This window comes from Lampetra planeri, chromosome 2 (genome assembly GCF_965212315.1).
Source record: "Lampetra planeri chromosome 2, kcLamPlan1.2.h2, whole genome shotgun sequence".
Lineage (NCBI taxonomy): Eukaryota > Metazoa > Chordata > Hyperoartia > Petromyzontiformes > Petromyzontidae > Lampetra > Lampetra planeri.
The window spans coordinates 2284914-2304673 of NC_136108.1; the positions used below are offsets into that span (position 1 = coordinate 2284914).

Consider the following 19760-nt stretch of genomic DNA (forward strand, 5'->3'; position numbering starts at 1 on the left):
TGGCACTTTCCCCCGCAGTCTGTTAAGGTTATACGGGGGGAGGGGGAGGCGGGGGTGGGGGTTTGTCGTCTGTGTGTGCCCCACGTGGTGTAGGCTGATTGAAATCAATGAGCCCTCAATGCACCCACGTGGAACGAGTTTCGCAATCGCCAAACTATTTTCTGCCGCGCAACAACAAAAACCGCCCCCATCAGCAACAACAAAGAACTCGACACGTGCGACTTGCCTTATATCACACGAAGAAGGGTGTTATGAAGAGCTATAGAGAAAGGGCATTGCCCGAAACGTCGCCTATCGTAATCATCAGGAGGCGTGCGGGTTGTAAAAAACACCCTTTTGTATTTGAACTTGGGGTAATGATTGGTGAACGTGCAGAGATAGGGTCGTGCGAGGCGGGGAGGGCTGGAGTGGGCTCACGGCTGTGGATGAAGGCGATCGCCACACACGGCGCGGCGATCATCGCGGTCAGAGCGCGCGGAATGCGAGAGCGTGAACACTGGCAGCGGTTAGCTACGTACGGTGCGAAAGAAGTCCAACATACAAACATACGAGAAAAAAAACCCTCCAGATGAAGGAATCACACCACGCCGCGTCCCTCCATCACAACAATCACCCGCTCGTCATCCCCTAACTCACCCGCAACATCACCCACCACCACCTCCTCCACAATCCCTCCATCCAAGCCCACACACAAAGACAAAGATCCCCCCTCCCCGTATAGCCTTGACAGGCTGCTGGGGCAAGTGCTGTTAGTGAGCACACACGAAGCTCGATGATGTGCGTAGCCCACGAACCAGGTACTGTACTGCACTTATTGTAGGCTGAGTCGACCTAGGGAAGGTCCTGGACAGGTTCAGATTCTCCCCATTGTTATTGGCCGTGAGCGAGAATCGAACTCGGGTAACGCAACGCGTTACCCGCTGCGCCACCGCTCCCCGGCTCTGTGTCACACGCACCCACATTAAATTTTCTCACGTCACCTAAAAACACCACAACCTACTGCCCCCACCTTCACCTTCAGCAACAATATTCGTCATTAAGTCATTCATCACGAAGTAACGGTGACGTCACCACGGCTCTTGTGCCAGGCTAGGTGCACATTGAGGCTATCACGTGAAAGGCTCTCGGCTGGCAGGAGGTCGCTGTATATGAGGTTGTTGCTGTTACTGATAGCGACGCGGTGTGATTGTCATGGACCCTGGTGCAATGAGTGATATGGGGGGGGGGGGCGATTTCATTTGTAGTTGATGGGCCAGGTCGGTAGGGGCCCGGCCCCCTCACCCCCCCCCCCCGACTCGTTGCCGTTGCACCGCCTGCACACTCCATAGCTACGACACCTTCACCGCTGACTGATTTCACCTCCACGAACTCGTCTCGCTGATGGGGCAAGTTCTGTTCGCGATGAGCCCCTATGGGGTCGGTGGCCGTCTTTGTCTCCCCAGTGGCGATTTTTACAAACCACACCAGGTACTCATTTGAGGCCGAGACGACCTAGGGGAGAAGGCCCTGGACCGGTTCAAATAATCGTCGCTCGTGTTAGTCCGCGAGCGGGATTAGAACTCGGGTCGTCGGGTTCGTAGCGGAGCGCGTCAACCGCTACACGACCGCTCCCTCCCCTCTCTTACCGCAACACGAGACTCACCACTAACCTTCTCCCCCACTCGCACCCCCCCTCCAACTCAACACCTGCCCCCCATCCCTCTCTCCCTCTCACCCGCACTCTCTCTCGCTCCCCTCTCTCATCTTCACCCCCCAGCAACAAACGGCACCTGGCTCCCTCCCACCGCATTCACACTCACACACACTGACACACACACACTGACACACACATATACACACATATACACACATACTCACACGTACTCACACGTACTCACACACACTCACACACACTGACACACACACACTGACACACACATACACACACTGACTCACACACATTCACACACACTCATCGCCTCACGAACTCACAACATATTCACATTCTGTCACATCTTAAGAGACACGATATCAGCCTTTTGCCACGGCACATGTGCCAGGTACCAAGACAAAGGTCACCCGTATAGCCTTTACATACTTTTGGGGCAAGTGCTGTTAGCGAGCACGACCGATGAAAAGCCGGCACGGCCCAAGAGGGGGTGCTGTAGCCAGACCCACCCACGGCCGCCTTTGTCTCCCGAGCGACGATATTTACACATCAGGCACTCATTTGAGGCCCAGTCGACCTGGGGGAGAGCCAGGACCGTTTCAGATTATTGAGACCGGGTTCGGCCGTGAGCGGGATTCAAACTCAGGTCGCCGGATTTCGTAGTGTGAGTGTGCTCACTACTACACTACCGGTCTCCTATGCCACCCCCAAACACACATCCACACATATCCTCATCATCACCACCACATAGACAAAGATCCCCCATATAGCCTTAACAGACTGTAGGGGCAAGTGCTGCTAGCGAGCACCTATGAAGGCCGGCACCGCACACGAGGGGGTGGTTGGCCAGCAACACTCCCGGCCGCCTTTGTATCCCCAGTGGCGATGCTTTACACACCGCACCAGGTACTCGTTTGAGGCTGAGTCGACCTAGGGAAGGCCCAGGACCGGTTCAGATAATCGTCACCGGTGTTGGTGGTCGTGAGCGGGAATCGAACTCGGTTCGCCGGGTTTCGTAGCGAGAGTGCGCTAACCACTACACGACTGCTCCCCCATCACCCCACACACACACATCACCACCACACACACACGATCTCGCGCTCTCTCACACACACACATCACCACCACCACACACATCATCATCATCATCATCACAACCACACACACACACATCACCACCACACACACACGATCTCGCGCTCTCTCACACACACACGCACACATCACCACCACCACACACACATCATCATCATCACGACCACACACACACACGATCTCGCGCTCTCTCACACACACACGCACACATCATCATCACCACACACACATCATCATCATCATCACCACACACACACGAGCGCACATTCGCCGGAGTAGCCGCCCGCCCGCCCGCCCCGCGGTCAGTCCGCGTAGACGATGAAGCCAGCGAAGGTGGAGTATTTGTTGGTGTTGCCGCCGTGCGCCTTGCCGCCGTCCAGCTTCACGTAGACCTCGTCGCCCGCGTCCAGGTGCAGGATCACCGAGTTGCTGGCGTAGTCGTAGTTCTGGTCGGCGTCCTGCGCGATGGAGCTCGCACGCACCTGCGGGGGGCCGGGAGGGGGGGGCGAGGTGAGAGCGGTGGAAGATGTGGTTCACAATTCCTAGCTCATAGCCTGATGAAGCTGGCTGTTGTTGCTGTTGTTGCTGCTGTTGTCGCTGTAATGACCAGTGGAACGGTCTCGCACTTAACATTGTCTCCTCCCCCAACGCACCGGCACGTTTTGTTTACGTGGCAACAACTTTCCAATGGGGCTCTGTCGGGCGGTTCGTGGGTCGGCGACAGTCACGGCTCGTGCAGGTCGCCCTCGCTTCGCGCGGCAGGAGATGCGTTCCCAACAAAAAAACACAAAGCGCGCACCGAGCGAAATCGCGTCGCAGGGACCCGCGCGGTCACCCACCGCGCGATGCACCGCACGGACACAGCTGCCTGCCGAGTAGCGCTCACAGTGCGGTACGCAATGCTCATAGGTGCTCGCTAACCGAACATCAGTGTCGCTAACCGAACAGTAGCGTTCACAGTGCAGTACGCAATTCTCATAGGTGCTCGCTAACCGAACATCAGTGCTCGCTAACCGAACAGTAGCGTTCACAGTGCAGTACGCAATTCTCATAGGTGCTCGCTAACCGAACATCAGTGCTCGCTAACCGAACAGTAGCGTTCACAGTGCAGTACGCAATACTCATAGGTGCTCGCTAACCGCACGTGCCCCAACAGCCTGTATTGGATATACAGAAGGACTTCGTTGTTGTGTGCGCGTATTATGTGACTGTGCATGTGACTCAGCGACGAATGTCTGAACCGGTCCTGGCCATCCCCTAGGTTGACTCAGCCCTTAAATGAGTAGTACCTGGTGCGGTGTGATAACGCCAGCGCTGGGGAGACAAAGGCAGCCAGGCGAGGTACTGGCCAACCATTCCCTCGCGTGCCGTGCCGGCCTTAATAGATGCTCGCAAACAACACTTACCCCAACAAGTCTGTTTAAAAACAAACAAAAAGAACTACAAGTGGGATCTGTGTTTTGTTCGTCGAGTTGGACATGGAAAAAAAATAGAATCACTTTAATGCGACAGCAAATTCTTCAGAGAGGCACAGAGAGAGATGGGGCAGACGCGGAGAGACTCACACACACAGGGTTGTGCGGTGTAGTGGAATCGATCTGTAACTTATGTGGGCGCAGATCAATTGCACCACAGAGACGCCCTTAACTTTTTGACCTCTCCATCAAAGATCACGCGTACAGCCGCTCAATGGAGCACAATATTCCACAAAACACACAACGCGCGCGCGCACACACACGGTGCCATCGATCCGCAGTGTCTGTCAGCCTGCATCTGTTCATCTGCGTGTGTCTCTATGTGTCTGTCAGTCTTCTGCATGTATGTCTCTATCAGTCTGTGTGTGTGTGCATCTCTAGAGGTGTCTTGTCTGTGTATCTGCATGCCTCTTAGTCAGTGTGTGTGTGTGGTGCTGGGGAACGGTGGCTCAGTGGTTAGCGCGCTGCAACTAGGAACCCCGGCGACCCGAGTTCGATTCACCGCTCACCAGTGACGATCATCTGAACCGGTAGTGGGCCTCCCCTAAGTCGACTCAGCCTCAAATGAGTACCCGGTGCGATTTTTAAACATCGTCACTGGGGAGACAAAGGCGATCGGGCGTGGTGCTGTCCAACCCCATGGTGTGCCTTGCTGGCCTTCATAGGTGCTCACTAACATCACTTGCCCCAAGAATATGTGAAATCTATAGGGGATCTGTATCTTGTGTCTATCTGCTCGTGTATCTGTCCATGTCGATATCTGCCAGTCAACCCATGGCACCTGCATGCAGGGTCTGTCCCGTGACCTCCTGTCACCGAGCGTTCGACACTTCACGTAGCCTCGAAGTGCACCTGGCCTGGCACACGCGCCGTGGTGACGTCACCACCACTTAGTGGCGACGAACAGCGGTTGTTGTGTCAGTCTTTGTCTGTCTCTCAGTGTTTCTGTCAGTCTGTGCGTATGCCTCTCCGTGTCTAAATCAGTCTGTCGGTGTGTTAGTCTCTGTACTCACATCGTAGTTTCTCTCTGGTTCATCGTGGGACCTCCCTGGCCAGTATCAACAAAATAATAATAGGTTTTAACCCTTGCTGGCAATCAAACAGGAGGTTATTCACACTATGAGACCTCCTTTACCAGTGGCAAAATATAGTAGTAGGTTTTTACCCTTTAAACTGGTACAAAAACTGACACCTTTATACAAGGCATCATGATAATGCACATACACACGTGATAATGATATGCACTGTCATTATCAGTATCAGAGTTGTTTCTTTTTGTTTGCATTTTGACTGCTTGTGTTGTGGTTATTGCAAACATGATGCCTTGTATAAAGGTGTCAGTTTTTGTACCAGTCTAAAGGGTAAAAACCTACTACTAAACAGGAGGTTGTTAAGATGTTAAAACACCAAACCGAAACATTTTGCAAGGAATCATGTCTGCATTAAGCACACTTACTCATGGTGAACGTGCAAACAAAAACACGCTCTAGTAGTAGATGATGATGCATCGTCTTTGAAACTGATTGGTCCACACCCGAGACAGCTTTCTTTAGAGCCTCGTCTCACTAACAGTGTCAGACCAGAGGACGGCGCCAAAAGGCGAACAGCACAAAGACAATGCCCCTATCAGGTCATTGAGCGCTTGGGGTGAGCAGCTGCATCATGGGACCTCCTTGCCAGTGTCTCTCTCTGGTGTTCGATCAAGACGACACGAGGGAGGGCCGTGGCTGTAATGCAGCACTGTGCAGGCAGCGAGGGTTGGTGGCAGTGCCGGCCCGAGCCTCTTGGGGGCCCTAAGCAGAATTTGATTTGGGGGCCCCCCTCCCACCACGCAGACTCATCTGTGCTAGAAGATTATTGACACAAATGTCACACTATAATGTTATAGCGAATATTATAAACGAATACAGTGAGGTTATGTATTAATAAAAAATAAAAACAACACTTAAAATACTTCACTCTTTTATTAAAACTTCTGAATACAAACGGTCACAAAAAACATATTAAATAAATTATTTGCAAATGTGCATTAAATGTGCAATCTTTTAAATAAAACCAAAATAGACAAACATTAATCTAATCAAAAATAGAATGTTACAAATCACTTGTTTAAGTTATTTAATTGTAAAAAAAAACGATTCGGGGGCCCCCTGGTGGCCAGGGGGCCCCAAGCAGCCGCTTAGTTCGCTTATGCCTCGGGCCGGCCCTGGTTGGTGGATCACCACGTGGAAGGTCGCTAAACTTCCTTCCCGCGGGCGTTGAGGAGGAGACAATACCCTGACTTGCCAGGAGATGGCGGTACAGCAAAAATGCGGACTCCCTTCTCTTCCGCCTCGATCGGATCGACCGCAGCGCCTCCCAAACTGCAGTCCTCGCCACCCACAAACAACGCGACGTCTCGCCGTGTTCACAGATTCAATAAAATAAATGAACTCCGTTCCACGATGCACGCGCCCGATGATTGTTAAACACGTCACATGCGACGCGATAAGCAATGAACGTCACGTAGAGCGCGCGCACATGCACACGTTTAGCACGTGCGCGCACACACGTGGAACACGTGTACACACACACGTAAAACACGTGTACACACACACGTAGAACACGTGTACATACACACGTGGAATACGTGTACACACACACACGTGGAACACGTGTACACACACACACGTGGAACACGTGCACACACACATGTATTCCACGTGTACACACACGTGGAATACGTGTACACACACACACGCTGGGATCTCAAACTTTATTTGAATGGGCTCTCGTTTAACGCGGGCTACATTGTTGTTGTTTGTGCAACCACGCTCACAACACGAACTGGGATTTTTATGGAGCGCGATTTTTGTTTGATGATGGATGGTGTTGTGCTAATTCCTTGAGTTTGATTGTATTGGTTGCACGGCTATTGCAAGGGAGATCCGTGGGGGCCGTGAGCACAGAAATAAAACACAGACCAAAAACATAAACATAGGACGAGTGCAGGGTCCTTAAGGGATATTGCAAATCAACAAACACAACTACCAAACATCTATAGAACACACAACTAACACCCAACTAACACACACAACTAACAAACAACTCACAAACACGACTAACAAACAACTTATAAACAATTAACCAAAACAATATTTAAAAAACGAACAAAAACAACTAACACACAACCAGTTATCGCTTTAGTTCTCGATGTAACCTCAGAATAATAAACATCTGTCGCTGAACCAACAACAGTATTAGTGTAACGTACATTGCTGGTTGACCATTGGGATCTGGCTTTTCCAAAGTCAAGGCACCAAAAGGAACCCATAGCACCACACCGGACAGAATGTCAGGTGTAACATCCATACGAAGTGGTCTGAATCATCTTGAATTCAAGCTTTCGTGACTGCAGGAATTCATATACGTTGGGTCTTTCGGTAAAGTCATGTAGAAGAAAAAAATTAACGAAAAACTACGACGCTTCGATCGCAACACAAGCGATGGTCATCAGGAGGACGATTGCTTGTGATGACGATTTGCTTGTGTTGCGATCGAAACGTCGTAGTTTTTTTGTATTTTTTTGGTTCTACGTGACTTTACCGAAAGACCCAAAGAACATGGTCTGAATAATGTCAACTTGTAACGCTGCGCCGTCGACGCAGGATATCAGCTCATGCTCACAGAGACGAGAGGAGAGAGGAGAGAGAGGGAGAGAGAGAGGAAGAGAGAGAAGAGAGAGCACGACTCAGAGGCACAGCAGACGATTGAGACCGAGGGGCGGCCACCCGTCCATAGAGGCGAACGAGGGCAGCCGCCGAGAGCGCCAAGTTAAGTGGTCGCCAATTTCGAGGGGAAATATACAAATACGAATAAAAAAATTAAATAAAAATGATACGAATAAAAAAAATACAAAAATACAAGTTAAAAAATACGCAGAAAATAACTAAAATGTAATTAGAAAAATAATAGATCACGACGTTTCGATCGCAACACAAGCAATCGTCATCAGACAATGACAATCGTGATACGATCGCTTGTGTTGCGATCGAAACGTCGTGATCTATTATTTTTCTACCTACGTGACTTTACCGAAAAAACCAACGAGTATGGATTCCTGCAGTCACGAAAGCTTCAAATCAAGACTGAAATGTAATTATTTCAATTCCCGTGCGCATACGAATGGAATATGAATTATAATTAATTCTTAACATTTCTGAGAATCTATTGGTTGAACGGACGGACAACCCGAATAATGATGCCTTTGTTTAAAAAAAAAGATTACACTTACAAAAACACTGAACGGGAACTATGGGCAACACGTTTTCCAGTTAATCAAAAAACCTCGGCCTGGGTCTGCCCTCGGGCGCCAGTTTCTGGCAGCAGCGAGTCGAGGGCTGCCCCTCTTGGGAAGGCAGCAGCAGCAGCCGGTCCTACCAACAATTACCAACGCTCTGCGATCCTCTCTCTATATATGAATGTTGTTGTTTTTTTCAACACGCACCTGATAGGCTCAAAGTAACGACGTCACCTTTCACTGCCTCTATTTGAGACCGAGGCAGGAGGGCTTCTTCACAATTGTGGCTCATCACCTGATGAGGCTGGCTGTCATCACCGGCGAAGCGTCAAGGCACTGGAGTTGTAAACGTTGCGGACTTGTTTACTCTCCAACACACGACCGGTTCAAGTTGGTACTAATTGACACGTTTTGTCTACGCGACAAACCTTATTCAATTGGTAGTGGGCAGGTTCAACGACACATTTATATTTACGCGATCAAACCCCCCCCCACCCCATAAAAAAGCATTTATCATGGATATATTAAGGAGTTATCGACTAAATTAATGAGTGTCTTCGTGTCGCGTGTGAGCTTTGTACATGTCCTAATCTGCGGGGGGGGGCACATGGGCGGGCAATGCCCCTCCCCCCGAACTTGACACATTTATTGATTTTTAGGAGTTTACAATAAAGATTCAACGTTAATAATTATATGCACGCGCGATTCCTAATGTGAGGGACAAAGCGAACCACTGCCACCCTCACCCCAAATCGAGAAGCCAACCTCCGCCTACGTGTAAAGCCCCGTGCCAATCTACTACTGGATGAAGACATCCCCACGCCGTGTTTGCCGTGGGGGCTTCTATGACCAATACCGCAGCATCCCTGCTCAGCGCCGTCTTCGAATCTCCCTCTCCGCTGACATTATCCGGGAATGGGACTCAGACTGCAGCGGTGGTTCTTGTGGTAGCGCGCTAACCGGTGCGCCACCGCTCCCCCACCGCCGCATTGAAAACATCGCATTAATGCTTCTGCACGGGGGAGCTTAAAAGTGAAACTCTATTAGAGAGCCGGCAGAGCCTTCGAGGAAGACTTTAGTCTCCCGGCACGCGTCCGTGCCGCCTCGTGCCTTCAAAGTTTGCCGGTGATGCATCTCGAAACTAAGCTGCGTCTGTCAGCCAGCCAAATAAATTGTTTGTCTCTGTCATATTATTCTTACTGCGCATACAAAATATTGACGTCCCCTTTGCCCCCCCGAATAGCTTTTCACAGGCTGCTTGCTTCCAACGCGCGAGCGCCTCTTGACGACGGCACGAAGGTTCGGAGTGGTCGGAGCAAGGCCCAGCCCCCTTTGTATCCCCATTGCTGGTGATTTTAAATATCGAGCCTGGAACTCTGTTTTTTTTTTCAAGGATGAAATCTAGCTAGGAATAGGCCCATGACGGGCTCAGAGATCGCGCGTCCTGTGGTTGCTGGCCGTGGTGAGGAATCGAATTCAGGTAGCTGGGATCGGAAGCACATTGAGTTAACTAACCACTGTGCCACCGCTCCCTTTCTCTGCCCACACAAAGACCCACCTCATACAGCCTTGAACAGACTGTCGGGGCAAGTGCTGTTCGCGAGAATCTCTGAAGGCCGACACGACACACGAGGGGGTAGGCTGGCCAGGACCACGCCCGACCGCCTTTGTCTCTCTAGTGGCGATGTTCACACACCGCACTAGGTACTCATTTGAGGCTGAGTCGACCTATGGGAGACCCAGCATCAGTTGATATTCGCCACTGGTATTGGCCCCACACTCACACAAAGATCACCCGTATAGCCTGAACAGACTGTTGGGGCAAGTGCTGTGAGCGAGCACCTATGAAGGCCGGCACGGCACACGAGGGGGTGGGTGGCCAACACCACGCCCGACCGCCGTTATCTCTCTCGTGGCGATGTTCACACACCGCACCAGGTACTCATATGAGGCTGAGTCGACCTAGGGGAGGCCCAGGACCGGTTCGGATAATCGTCACCGGTGTTAGCTGCGCGTTCACTCACTCACATGCGACACACACGGACCGACTCGAGGCGGGCAGCCTGGGATGTCGCGCAGCCCACAAGACTCAGGAGCCTGCAACTCAGGAGCCGATTGTGCTCTGGGCTCATGTTCAATGAACCGCACGGTACCGTCAGAAGATGTCCCTTCGGCATGCACGGGGTAGTGAGTGAGTGGGTGCTGTCGGCGGCGAGCCCGAGACGAGCAGCTGCGAGCGACTGGCGCCCGAGGGCGAGCCGAGCAATCGGCGTCCCCACCTCCAAACCCCAAGGGCAGATCCAGGCTGAGAGGGGTTTCTTTGGGGGGAGTAAATTGGGAAACATGTTGCCCCGAATTTCCGTTTAACGATTTTGTAAGCGTATTTTTTTAAATCAGAGGCATAATGATTCGGTTTGTCCGTCTGTCCAACCAATACATTCTCAGGAATGTTGAGAAATTAATTATAATTAATATTCCATCTGTACGCAAACGGGGGAGATTAAAATAATGCCATCTACGTTTTCATTAAATTTCCATTTTTTCCCTCGACATTTGGCAACGCGTGGGAGAAGGGTGTTGATATTTCCTCCACGAATATTGGACCGACCCAAGGATCTCCAGCAAAGTGCCAATGCCACGAGCTGTAAACCTTCACGCGGGTGGAACAAGCGGGCTCCTCCGCTCAGCTGCCGTGGAACGTAGCTCACAACATTCAATATCAGATCGTTATAGTCAATCGCTGCGAGCCTTATCCGACTTCACGTCTATCTGGATCTTATTGTAAGGTCTCCCACCCCCTTTCACGAGAACCATCTCTTCTGGACTTAACCTCGCTCGCTCGCTCATTCGCTCGCTCACGCCCAGGGCGTCGTTTGTACCGGAGGTGTCTGGGGATGATTGAACTCCGGGATTGGGGTTGGGAGTTTCAAGAAATGTCTTATTCCTTCACTTACTATTCCTTGAGACATTGGGCCTCGCGACCGTCTAGATACAGTGTTAGACATTGCGTAACCAGCGAATAGGTAAGATAGAAATAGTTTAGCTTCATTTGTGTATATTGTTGAAGTGAATTGTTTACCTTTCATACACTTTGCACTCCTACCGTGTTTGTGTACTGTTTGTTGTTGTCACGTTCTGGCCCGACCCTACTGGACATGTGTGAAAAAGAGCTTCATAGCTCATCGGATTCTTCCAGTAGAACACACACACATTCTCATTCTGCGTTGTCTTTCTCGCGTGCCTACCGCTCGACTCGGCGCCCGCCACTCACTCGCAACGCCAACGCCGACCGAGGCTCCCTTAACGGATTGGTCCCGCCGGCTTCTGGCGCGCGTACCCCCCTACCCCCCCTTGTCCCTCCCTCCCCGCATACCTGCCCGTTCTTGCACAGATCGGCCCACATGCTGGTGCCGTCCCCTCCCCGCATGAGCACGTGGTAGGTGAAGAAGTACGTCCCCGAGATGGAGCACGTGAACTTGCCGCTGCCCGGGTCGTAGTGGTTGCCCAGGTTGGTGACGACGTCGTCGAAGCGCAGCACCTCGTAGCCCTCGTGCGGGTTGCGCAGCCCCGCGTAGAACGCGATCTTGGGCGCCGAGTAGTAGGTGGGCACGCTCACGGCACCCGAGCCGGACAGCAGCGCGCCGGGAGGGCCCGCCACCCCTCGCTCGCCCTGCGGACCCCGAGCGCCGGGAGGACCCGGCTCGCCCTGGGGTCCGCGCGGCCCCGTTTTGCCCACGCGGCCCTGCTCCCCGCGCGGCCCCGACATCTGCAGCGTGGGGGTCGTGAGCGCGTGGCCCCGTTCCGCCGCGTCCCTGGGCCGGGCGGCGCCGGCGGCGGCGGCGGCGGCGTGGGGGTCGCACGCCGTGCGACACGTGCCCAGCATCTCGTGCGCGGCGGCCGAGTGCTTCGAGTAGACGAGCACGGGGATGGCGATGAGCAGCACGAGCACCATCACCACCCCGACGGCGGCCGTCACGAGCCACTTGCGGCGCAGGTTCACGAAGACGGGGCGTGAGTCGGCGATCTTGGTCGTCGCCGTGATTGACGCCGCGGCCGCAGCCGCCGCGGCCACCGTGGCGGGCTTGGCCTGGGCACCGCGGGGGTGGGGGGGGGGTGGTGGCGGGTTAGGCGACGATTTCTTGAAGGGGGTCAATGAAGGGTGCGAGGCGCGCGCCTCCGGCGCAGTGGATCACGCGCGCACGCTGCCGTTAGCTACTGGACGTCTGTGAGAAAATACAAAAAGCGCTTTATAGCTCATCAGATTCCTCCAGTATAAATTAACGTTCTGATTCTGGTTACGAAACGGGCGGGCCTGAGTTTGCGGGAGTTCGATTCGCTGCCGCGGTGAACATCAGTGGCAAGTGATGTACCCCATAGACCCCACGTCTCGACCAGAACCTGGGCACCCATCTCTTCACCGCCGCCTCACCAACCCGCACTGACCAGCGCGGTGAAGTATGGCCAAGCAACTCCCCAGGACCTCACACGGCGGCGTTGGGATGCCTTCATCCAGCAGTGAATTGGCAAAGTAGCTGCGCGTTTATTGCGAACAGCGCAGTTGAAACGATTATTCCGCTGTCTGACTTTTGGAATTGCTTTTCTCTTTTTAAAACGGTTACCGGTTCCTGCCACCCCCCCCCCCCCCCCTCTCGGTTATCTTGTAACGAGGCCAGCACCAAGAGCAGCACCACTCGTGACACCTTGAAGCCGCTGGCAAGGAAGTAACGGGGGCAGACCCAGGTGCCATGGGTTGACTCAATGGGATGACTGGCAGATGCACCACCTGTGCTACACACTGCGCCAACTTGCTGCGTTATTAGCCGCCCAGCGCTCCGCTCATAGTTGTGAGCGTCGCTCTCCGTTGGAGGGCGACTGCCTCCAACTGCCCCATCAGCGTCCTTCATGAACCTCCTGTACCACATCTGCAGCCCATCCCTTCTCCATCCCGTGCCGCGCCCGTTTAGCCCTTTCTATTCGGCTAAACAGAAGCTGCTTGGTATACTATCACGCACACACACACATCCGCACCCTAACTAACGTACAACGACAACAAGACAAAGATCTCCCGTGCAGCCTACAACAAACTAACGGGGCAAGTGCTGTGAGCGAGCACGGCACACGCGGGTGCCGGCGGCCATCACAGCAGCAGGTTCTCATTTAAGGCTGAGTCGACCTAGGGGAAGTCCAAGACCGGATCAAATATCCGTCATTGACATTGGTCGTGAGAAGGGAATCGAACTTTGGTCGCAGGATTCATTGGGTGATGCGCTGACCACTTACACTACCGCTCCCCTCACACACACACTCAATATCTCACACACACACACACTCAATATCTCACACACACTCACAGTCAATATCTCACACACACTCACAGTCAATATCTCTCTCACACTCACTCACACACTCAATATCTCACACACACACACTCAATATCTCTTATACACACACTCACACTCAATATCTTCCACACACACTCACACTCAATATCTCTCACACACTCACTCAATATCTCTCATACACACACACACTCAATATCTCACACACACTCACAGTCAATATCTCACACACACTCACTCAATATCTCTCACACACACACTCAATATCTCACACACACACACTCAATATCTCACACACACACACACACACTCAATATCTCTCACACACAAGTCAACATCTCACACACACACACTCAATATCTCTCACACACACACTCAATATCTCTCACACACACTCACTCAATATCTCTCACACACACACTCAATATCTCACACACACACACACTCAATATCTCTCACACACACACTCAATATCTCACACACACACACACACACTCAATATCTCTCACACACACACTCAATATCTCACACACACACACACTCAATATCTCTCACACACACACTCAATATCTCACACACACACACACACACTCAATATCTCTCACACACAAGTCAACATCTCACACACACACACTCAATATCTCTGACACACACACACACTCAATATCTCTCACACACAAGTCAACATCTCACACACACACACTCAATATCTCTCACACACACTCAATATCTCTCACACACACACACTCAATATCTCTCACACACACTCACTCACTATCTCTCACACACACACTCAATATCTCACACACACACACACACACTCAATATCTCTCACACACAAGTCAACATCTCACACACACACACTCAATATCTCTCACACACACTCACTCAATATCTCTCACACACACTCACTCACTATCTCTCACACACACACTCAATATCTCACACACACACACACACACTCAATATCTCTCACACACAAGTCAACATCTCACACACACTCACTCAATATCTCACACACACACTCAATATCTCTCACACACACACACTCAATATCTCTCACACACACTCACTCTATATCTCTCACACACACACACTCAATATCTCTCACACACACTCACTCTATATCTCTCACACACACTCACACTCAATATCTCACACACACACACACTCACTATCTCTCACACACAAGTCAACATCTCACACACACACACTCAATATCTCTCACACACACACTCAATATCTCTCTCACACTCATTCACACACCCAGTATCTCACACACACACTCACTGAATATATCACATACTCACACTCTATCTCACACACACTCACTCAATATCTCTCACACACTCACTCAATATCTCACACACACACACTCACACTCAATATCTCTCATGCACACACTCACTCAATATCTCTCACACACACACTCAACATCTCACACACACACTCACTCAATATCTCTCACACACTCACTCAATATCTCTCATACACACACTCACTCAATATCTATAATACACACACTCACACTCAATATCTCCCCCACACACACACACTCAATATCTCTCATACACACACTCACACTCAATATCTCCCACACACACTCACACTCTCATACACACACACTCACACTCTCATACACACACTCACACTCAATATCTCTCACACACTCACTCAATATCTCTCTCACACACACACACACTCAATATCTCTCATACACACACTCACACTCAATATCTCCCACACACACTCACACTCAATATCTCTCACACACTCACTCAATATCTCTCATACACACACTCACACTCAATATCTCCCACACACACTCACACTCAATATATCTCACACACTCACTCAATCTCTCTCACACACACTCACACTCTCATACACACACACTCACACTCTCATACACACACTCACACTCAATATCTCTCACACACACTCACACTCCTCTCTCTCACACACACACACACTCAAGATCTCTCACACACACAATATCTCTCACACACACTCACACTCAATATCTCTCTCACACACTCACACTCCTCTCTCTCACACACACACACACTCACACTCTCACTCACACACTCACTATCTCTCACACACACACTCAATATCTCACACACACTCACACTCAATATCTCTCACACACACACTCACACTCAATATCTCTCACACACACACTCACACTCAATATCTCTCACACACACACACTCAATATCTCTCACACACACACACACTCACTCACTATCTCACACACACACTCACTCAATATCTCTCACACACACACTCACTCAATATCTCTCACACACTCACACTCACACACACTCACTCAATATCTCTCACACACACACTCACTATCTCTCACACTCACCCTCTCACTCTCCCCTCTCTCTCTCTGTCTCACCTCCACGGGCCCCGAGGCGAAACGCGAGTTGGGGGCCCCCCGTGCCCCACTGCGTTCCCCCTTGGCCACGCCCGACGAGAGGAGTGGGGGGCCTTGGCTGCCCCGCTGCTGCTGCTGCTGCTGCTGGGGTAGAGCTGGCATCGGGGTCTCTGGGAGGGGGTCCCGAGCCTCTGCCTCTCCTCTCACTCCTTGGTCCTCCTCCCGCCTCCTCCTCCCCCTTGGATCGTTATCGTCTCTGCTCGTCGTCTCACGCTCAAGTTGTCGAGAGGCAGCTGGTAGGACCGATGCCCACCCCCGTGTGTGCGCGTGTGTGTGCGTGTGTGTGTGCGCGTGTGTGTGTGTGTGCGTGTGTGTGTGCGTGTGTGCGCGTGTGTGCGTGTGCACGTACGGTGTGAAGGCGCAGGTGTGCCGCGAATTGCCCTGTCCCCGCAACCAGACGAAAGCGTCCTCTTCTTTATGGGCTGAACTAATTAATATTCGTTTGCACCTCGCGTGTGTGGCCTTGCTCCAGTTTGAAGTGTCTCGCGTGTCTGGCGTCTGTCCATCTGTCAACGCGCTAGATTACCTGTCGAGTCCTCCGATGCGCACGTGCATCGTCCGAATTGCGAGTGTGTGTCCGTGTGTGTGTCCGTGTGTGTGTGCATACATCTGGCTGTGTGTCCAGTTGGCAAACGCTTAGGTATGTACACTCACAGCGTGTGTCCGTCGTATTGACGTGTACCGATGCATTGACGGTGTTACAGATTGTCAACGTCGTATTGTGTCAAATTGTTATTGTCTGTCCGTTTCTTCTTCCATTCATCCGTCGGAATGTCAATTCGCTTGTCCTACCTACCTGACCCGTCTGTATTCTTGTCCTAGCTCCCTGTGTGCATACAAGTGTCCGTGAGCCGCCTACCCGCCCATCCGCCTATCTCCCCGTCCGCCTGTCTCTCTGCTCGTCTCCCTCTGTGTCGACGGAGTCGATTTGACCACCACTCCACGTCTCTCCGCGTCTCTCCGCGACCTCCGCTTTCGCCCGCGCCTAAAGAAAACTAAAAAAAAAGCAACGCAGCGCTTTACTCCCCTCCCCCAACCTCGTCTCACCTCCTCCTCCAACCCGCCAGTAATACAAAAACAAAGACTACAACCGGCACACAAAATGTAATTTGCGGAGAGGACGACACGCGGGGAGTCCCGCTTCCAGCGCGCAGCGCCGCCACGCCGCTTGGATGCCGCGAGAGCGCAGAGGGAACGATGCGCGCACAGCGACGGGAGGGGCGGGCAAACCGACGGTTTAACCCTTTACCCAGCGCGGGAGAGGGCGGGGGAGCGGGGCAGCAGGGGGAGGGAGCCGCGGAAGGAGGAAGGAGAGGGAGGCCGAGGGGTGGGCAGGGGTGGGAGGGAGGCTATGAGGGGGAGGGAGGGGAGCGATACGGGGACGGAAGGAGGGGATGGAGGCCAAACGGGGGGGGGGGGGGGGGGGTGGTGGAGATGAGCACGGGGTTGGAGAGCGGAGGAGCGGAGCAAGAGATTGAAGCGAAGGCAACGGAGGGAGAGCGGGCGAGAAGAGAGTTGGTGGATGGAGGAGAGGGAGTGGCACTGCATCGGATCGGACTGGAGAGCGCTGATTGGGAGGCATTGGTTGGATTGGTCTCCGCCGCCGCCGCCGCTGCTTGCCGGCGGCTGGTGTAGGCGTGGAGCTGCGGGGCGCAGTGGAATTTCTCTCGCACCGTACGTAGCCAACCGTGCTAATCGGATGTGCGGGGGGAAGGACAACAGCAAACGAACACAACAACAACAACAACAAGCGGTGAGTGGTGCGTGGCAGGGGGATGGCGGTGCTGAGGTGACCACCTCGCGTGAGTGCTGGGGGGTTTCTCCGGTCTCCTCCCACACGGACGCTCAAATAAAATGCTCGCTCATGGAAATGCGAAATATTCCAATGGACGATGTCAACACAAATGTTGTTAAGACTCGGCGCGGCGTTCCTGCGTAAACAATCGTCGGCATTGTTCCTGTTCGCAATCCGAATTGGCACCGCATCAAGTTCACGAGTGTGGAATACATCGGGCGAGATGACGTTGACCCAGCGGCAGAGCCTTCTCCGCTTCATCATGGGACCGCTTTTGCCAGGACCGAAATATGAGAATAGGTTTTCCCCATTTTTTTTGTCAACAAAACAGGTTTTGATTTAAAGCTTTCGTGACTGCAGGGATTCATATTCTTAGTTATTTCGGTAAAATCACGTAGAAGGGAAATAATACAATAATAAAAACATAAAACAATAAAAATTCTCACGACGTTTCGACTGCAACACAAGCAATCATCATCAGGTGTGAAATCCACAGCAAGAAAATTTGAAAAAAGTGGCGGTTTTTCTAACGTCAGCACCACGGACAGCGATTTGGCAGTTGGCCAGATTATTATTTTCCTTCTACGTGACTTTACCGAAAGAACCAAGAATAACAAAACAGCTGTGTTAAGATGTTAAGACAAACTCTGAAACCTTTTACAAGGAATCATGTCTACATTAACCACAACACTTGTGGTCAGAATGCAAACAAAATACATAATCTGATAATAAATGCATTGTCTTTGAAACTGATTGGTCCACACCAGAGACAGCTTTCTTTTGAGCCTCGTCTCAAACTGTGTTAGACCAGAGGACGCCAAAAGGCTAATGCAGACATGATTCCTTGTAAAAGGTTTCAGTTTGGTGTTTAACATCTTAGCACCTGTTTTGTTGCCAGAAAAAGGAGAACACTTATTCTCATTCTCCGATTGTTACAGAGGTCCACGGTTCGATTGCAGCGGCCGCCCTGATTTACACAGCGGTTGTATTTACCATTATAATAACACTAGGCGCCGTCTGCTTAACAGTGGACATAAAAGATCCCGTGACATACCTTTCAAGAGTAAGGACATTGCGTGTGCCGGTTTCATGGTACAAATGTTCCACGTTTGAAATAATACCCGAAAATTATTCAATGAAATGCATCGCCCCCTACTGCATAAACCTGGCAGGACTCTCGCACCTTCCATTAGAACGGTTGACTACGTACGGTATGAAAGAAGTTCAACATACAGCACGTACAAACATATAAAGAGTCATGGTACTGAGTGGGTAAACTCGTGTAACAATAGCAACACTTTACTGGTTCATAAAGGTTTTTGGGTTAGTTAGCGTAAGTATAAATGTGTCGTAGCCATCCACCACCCGACACAGCCAATTAGTAAGGGATTTGTAAATGTTGTGGATTTACTCTCCAACACACCGGTGGGCTAAAATAGTAACTATTTGCCGTTTTGTTTACGTGACAAATCCCTTAATAATTGGCTGTGTCGGGTGGTGGAGGGTTACGACACATTTATACTTACTGGCTTGTTTCAATGCGACATGGCGTGAGAATGAATACTGGAATGGTGTGTGGACTGTGGCACGCCCTGGTGATACGCGAATTGTTGACAACGAGGACAAACACCCCACGTATAGCCTGAACAGACTTAAGGAGCACGCGCTATGAGCGAGCAGCTA

General features: G+C 51.5%; 1 protein-coding gene across 1 annotated transcript; it reads right to left on the reverse strand.

Annotated features, from left to right (window-relative positions):
• Positions 1 to 2984: 2984 nt before the first annotated feature.
• On the reverse strand, positions 2985 to 16679 carry LOC144733378 (complement C1q-like protein 3). The gene is made up of 3 exons (XM_078615270.1): positions 16244 to 16679; positions 11871 to 12584; positions 2985 to 3225 (listed from the first exon to the last, which is right to left on the reverse strand). Exons 1-3 carry the CDS (start codon positions 16382 to 16384, stop codon positions 3046 to 3048), a joined length of 1035 nt encoding a protein of 344 aa, XP_078471396.1. The 5' UTR covers positions 16385 to 16679; the 3' UTR covers positions 2985 to 3045.
• Positions 16680 to 19760: the final 3081 nt, after the last annotated feature.

What these genes read in the sequence shown, in the direction of transcription:
- LOC144733378 (XM_078615270.1), bottom strand. Translation starts at nt 16,384, where the DNA reads ATGCCAGCTCTACCCCAGCAGCAGCAGCAGCAGCAGCGGGGCAGCCAA. An exon ending in TCGCCTCGGGGCCCGTGGAG is followed by an intron (nt 12,585 to 16,243) that starts GTGAGACAGAGA and finishes CGCGGTGCCCAG; the next exon opens with GCCAAGCCCGCCACGGTGGC. An exon ending in ATCTGTGCAAGAACGGGCAG is followed by an intron (nt 3,226 to 11,870) that starts GTATGCGGGGAG and finishes GGCCCCCCGCAG; the next exon opens with GTGCGTGCGAGCTCCATCGC.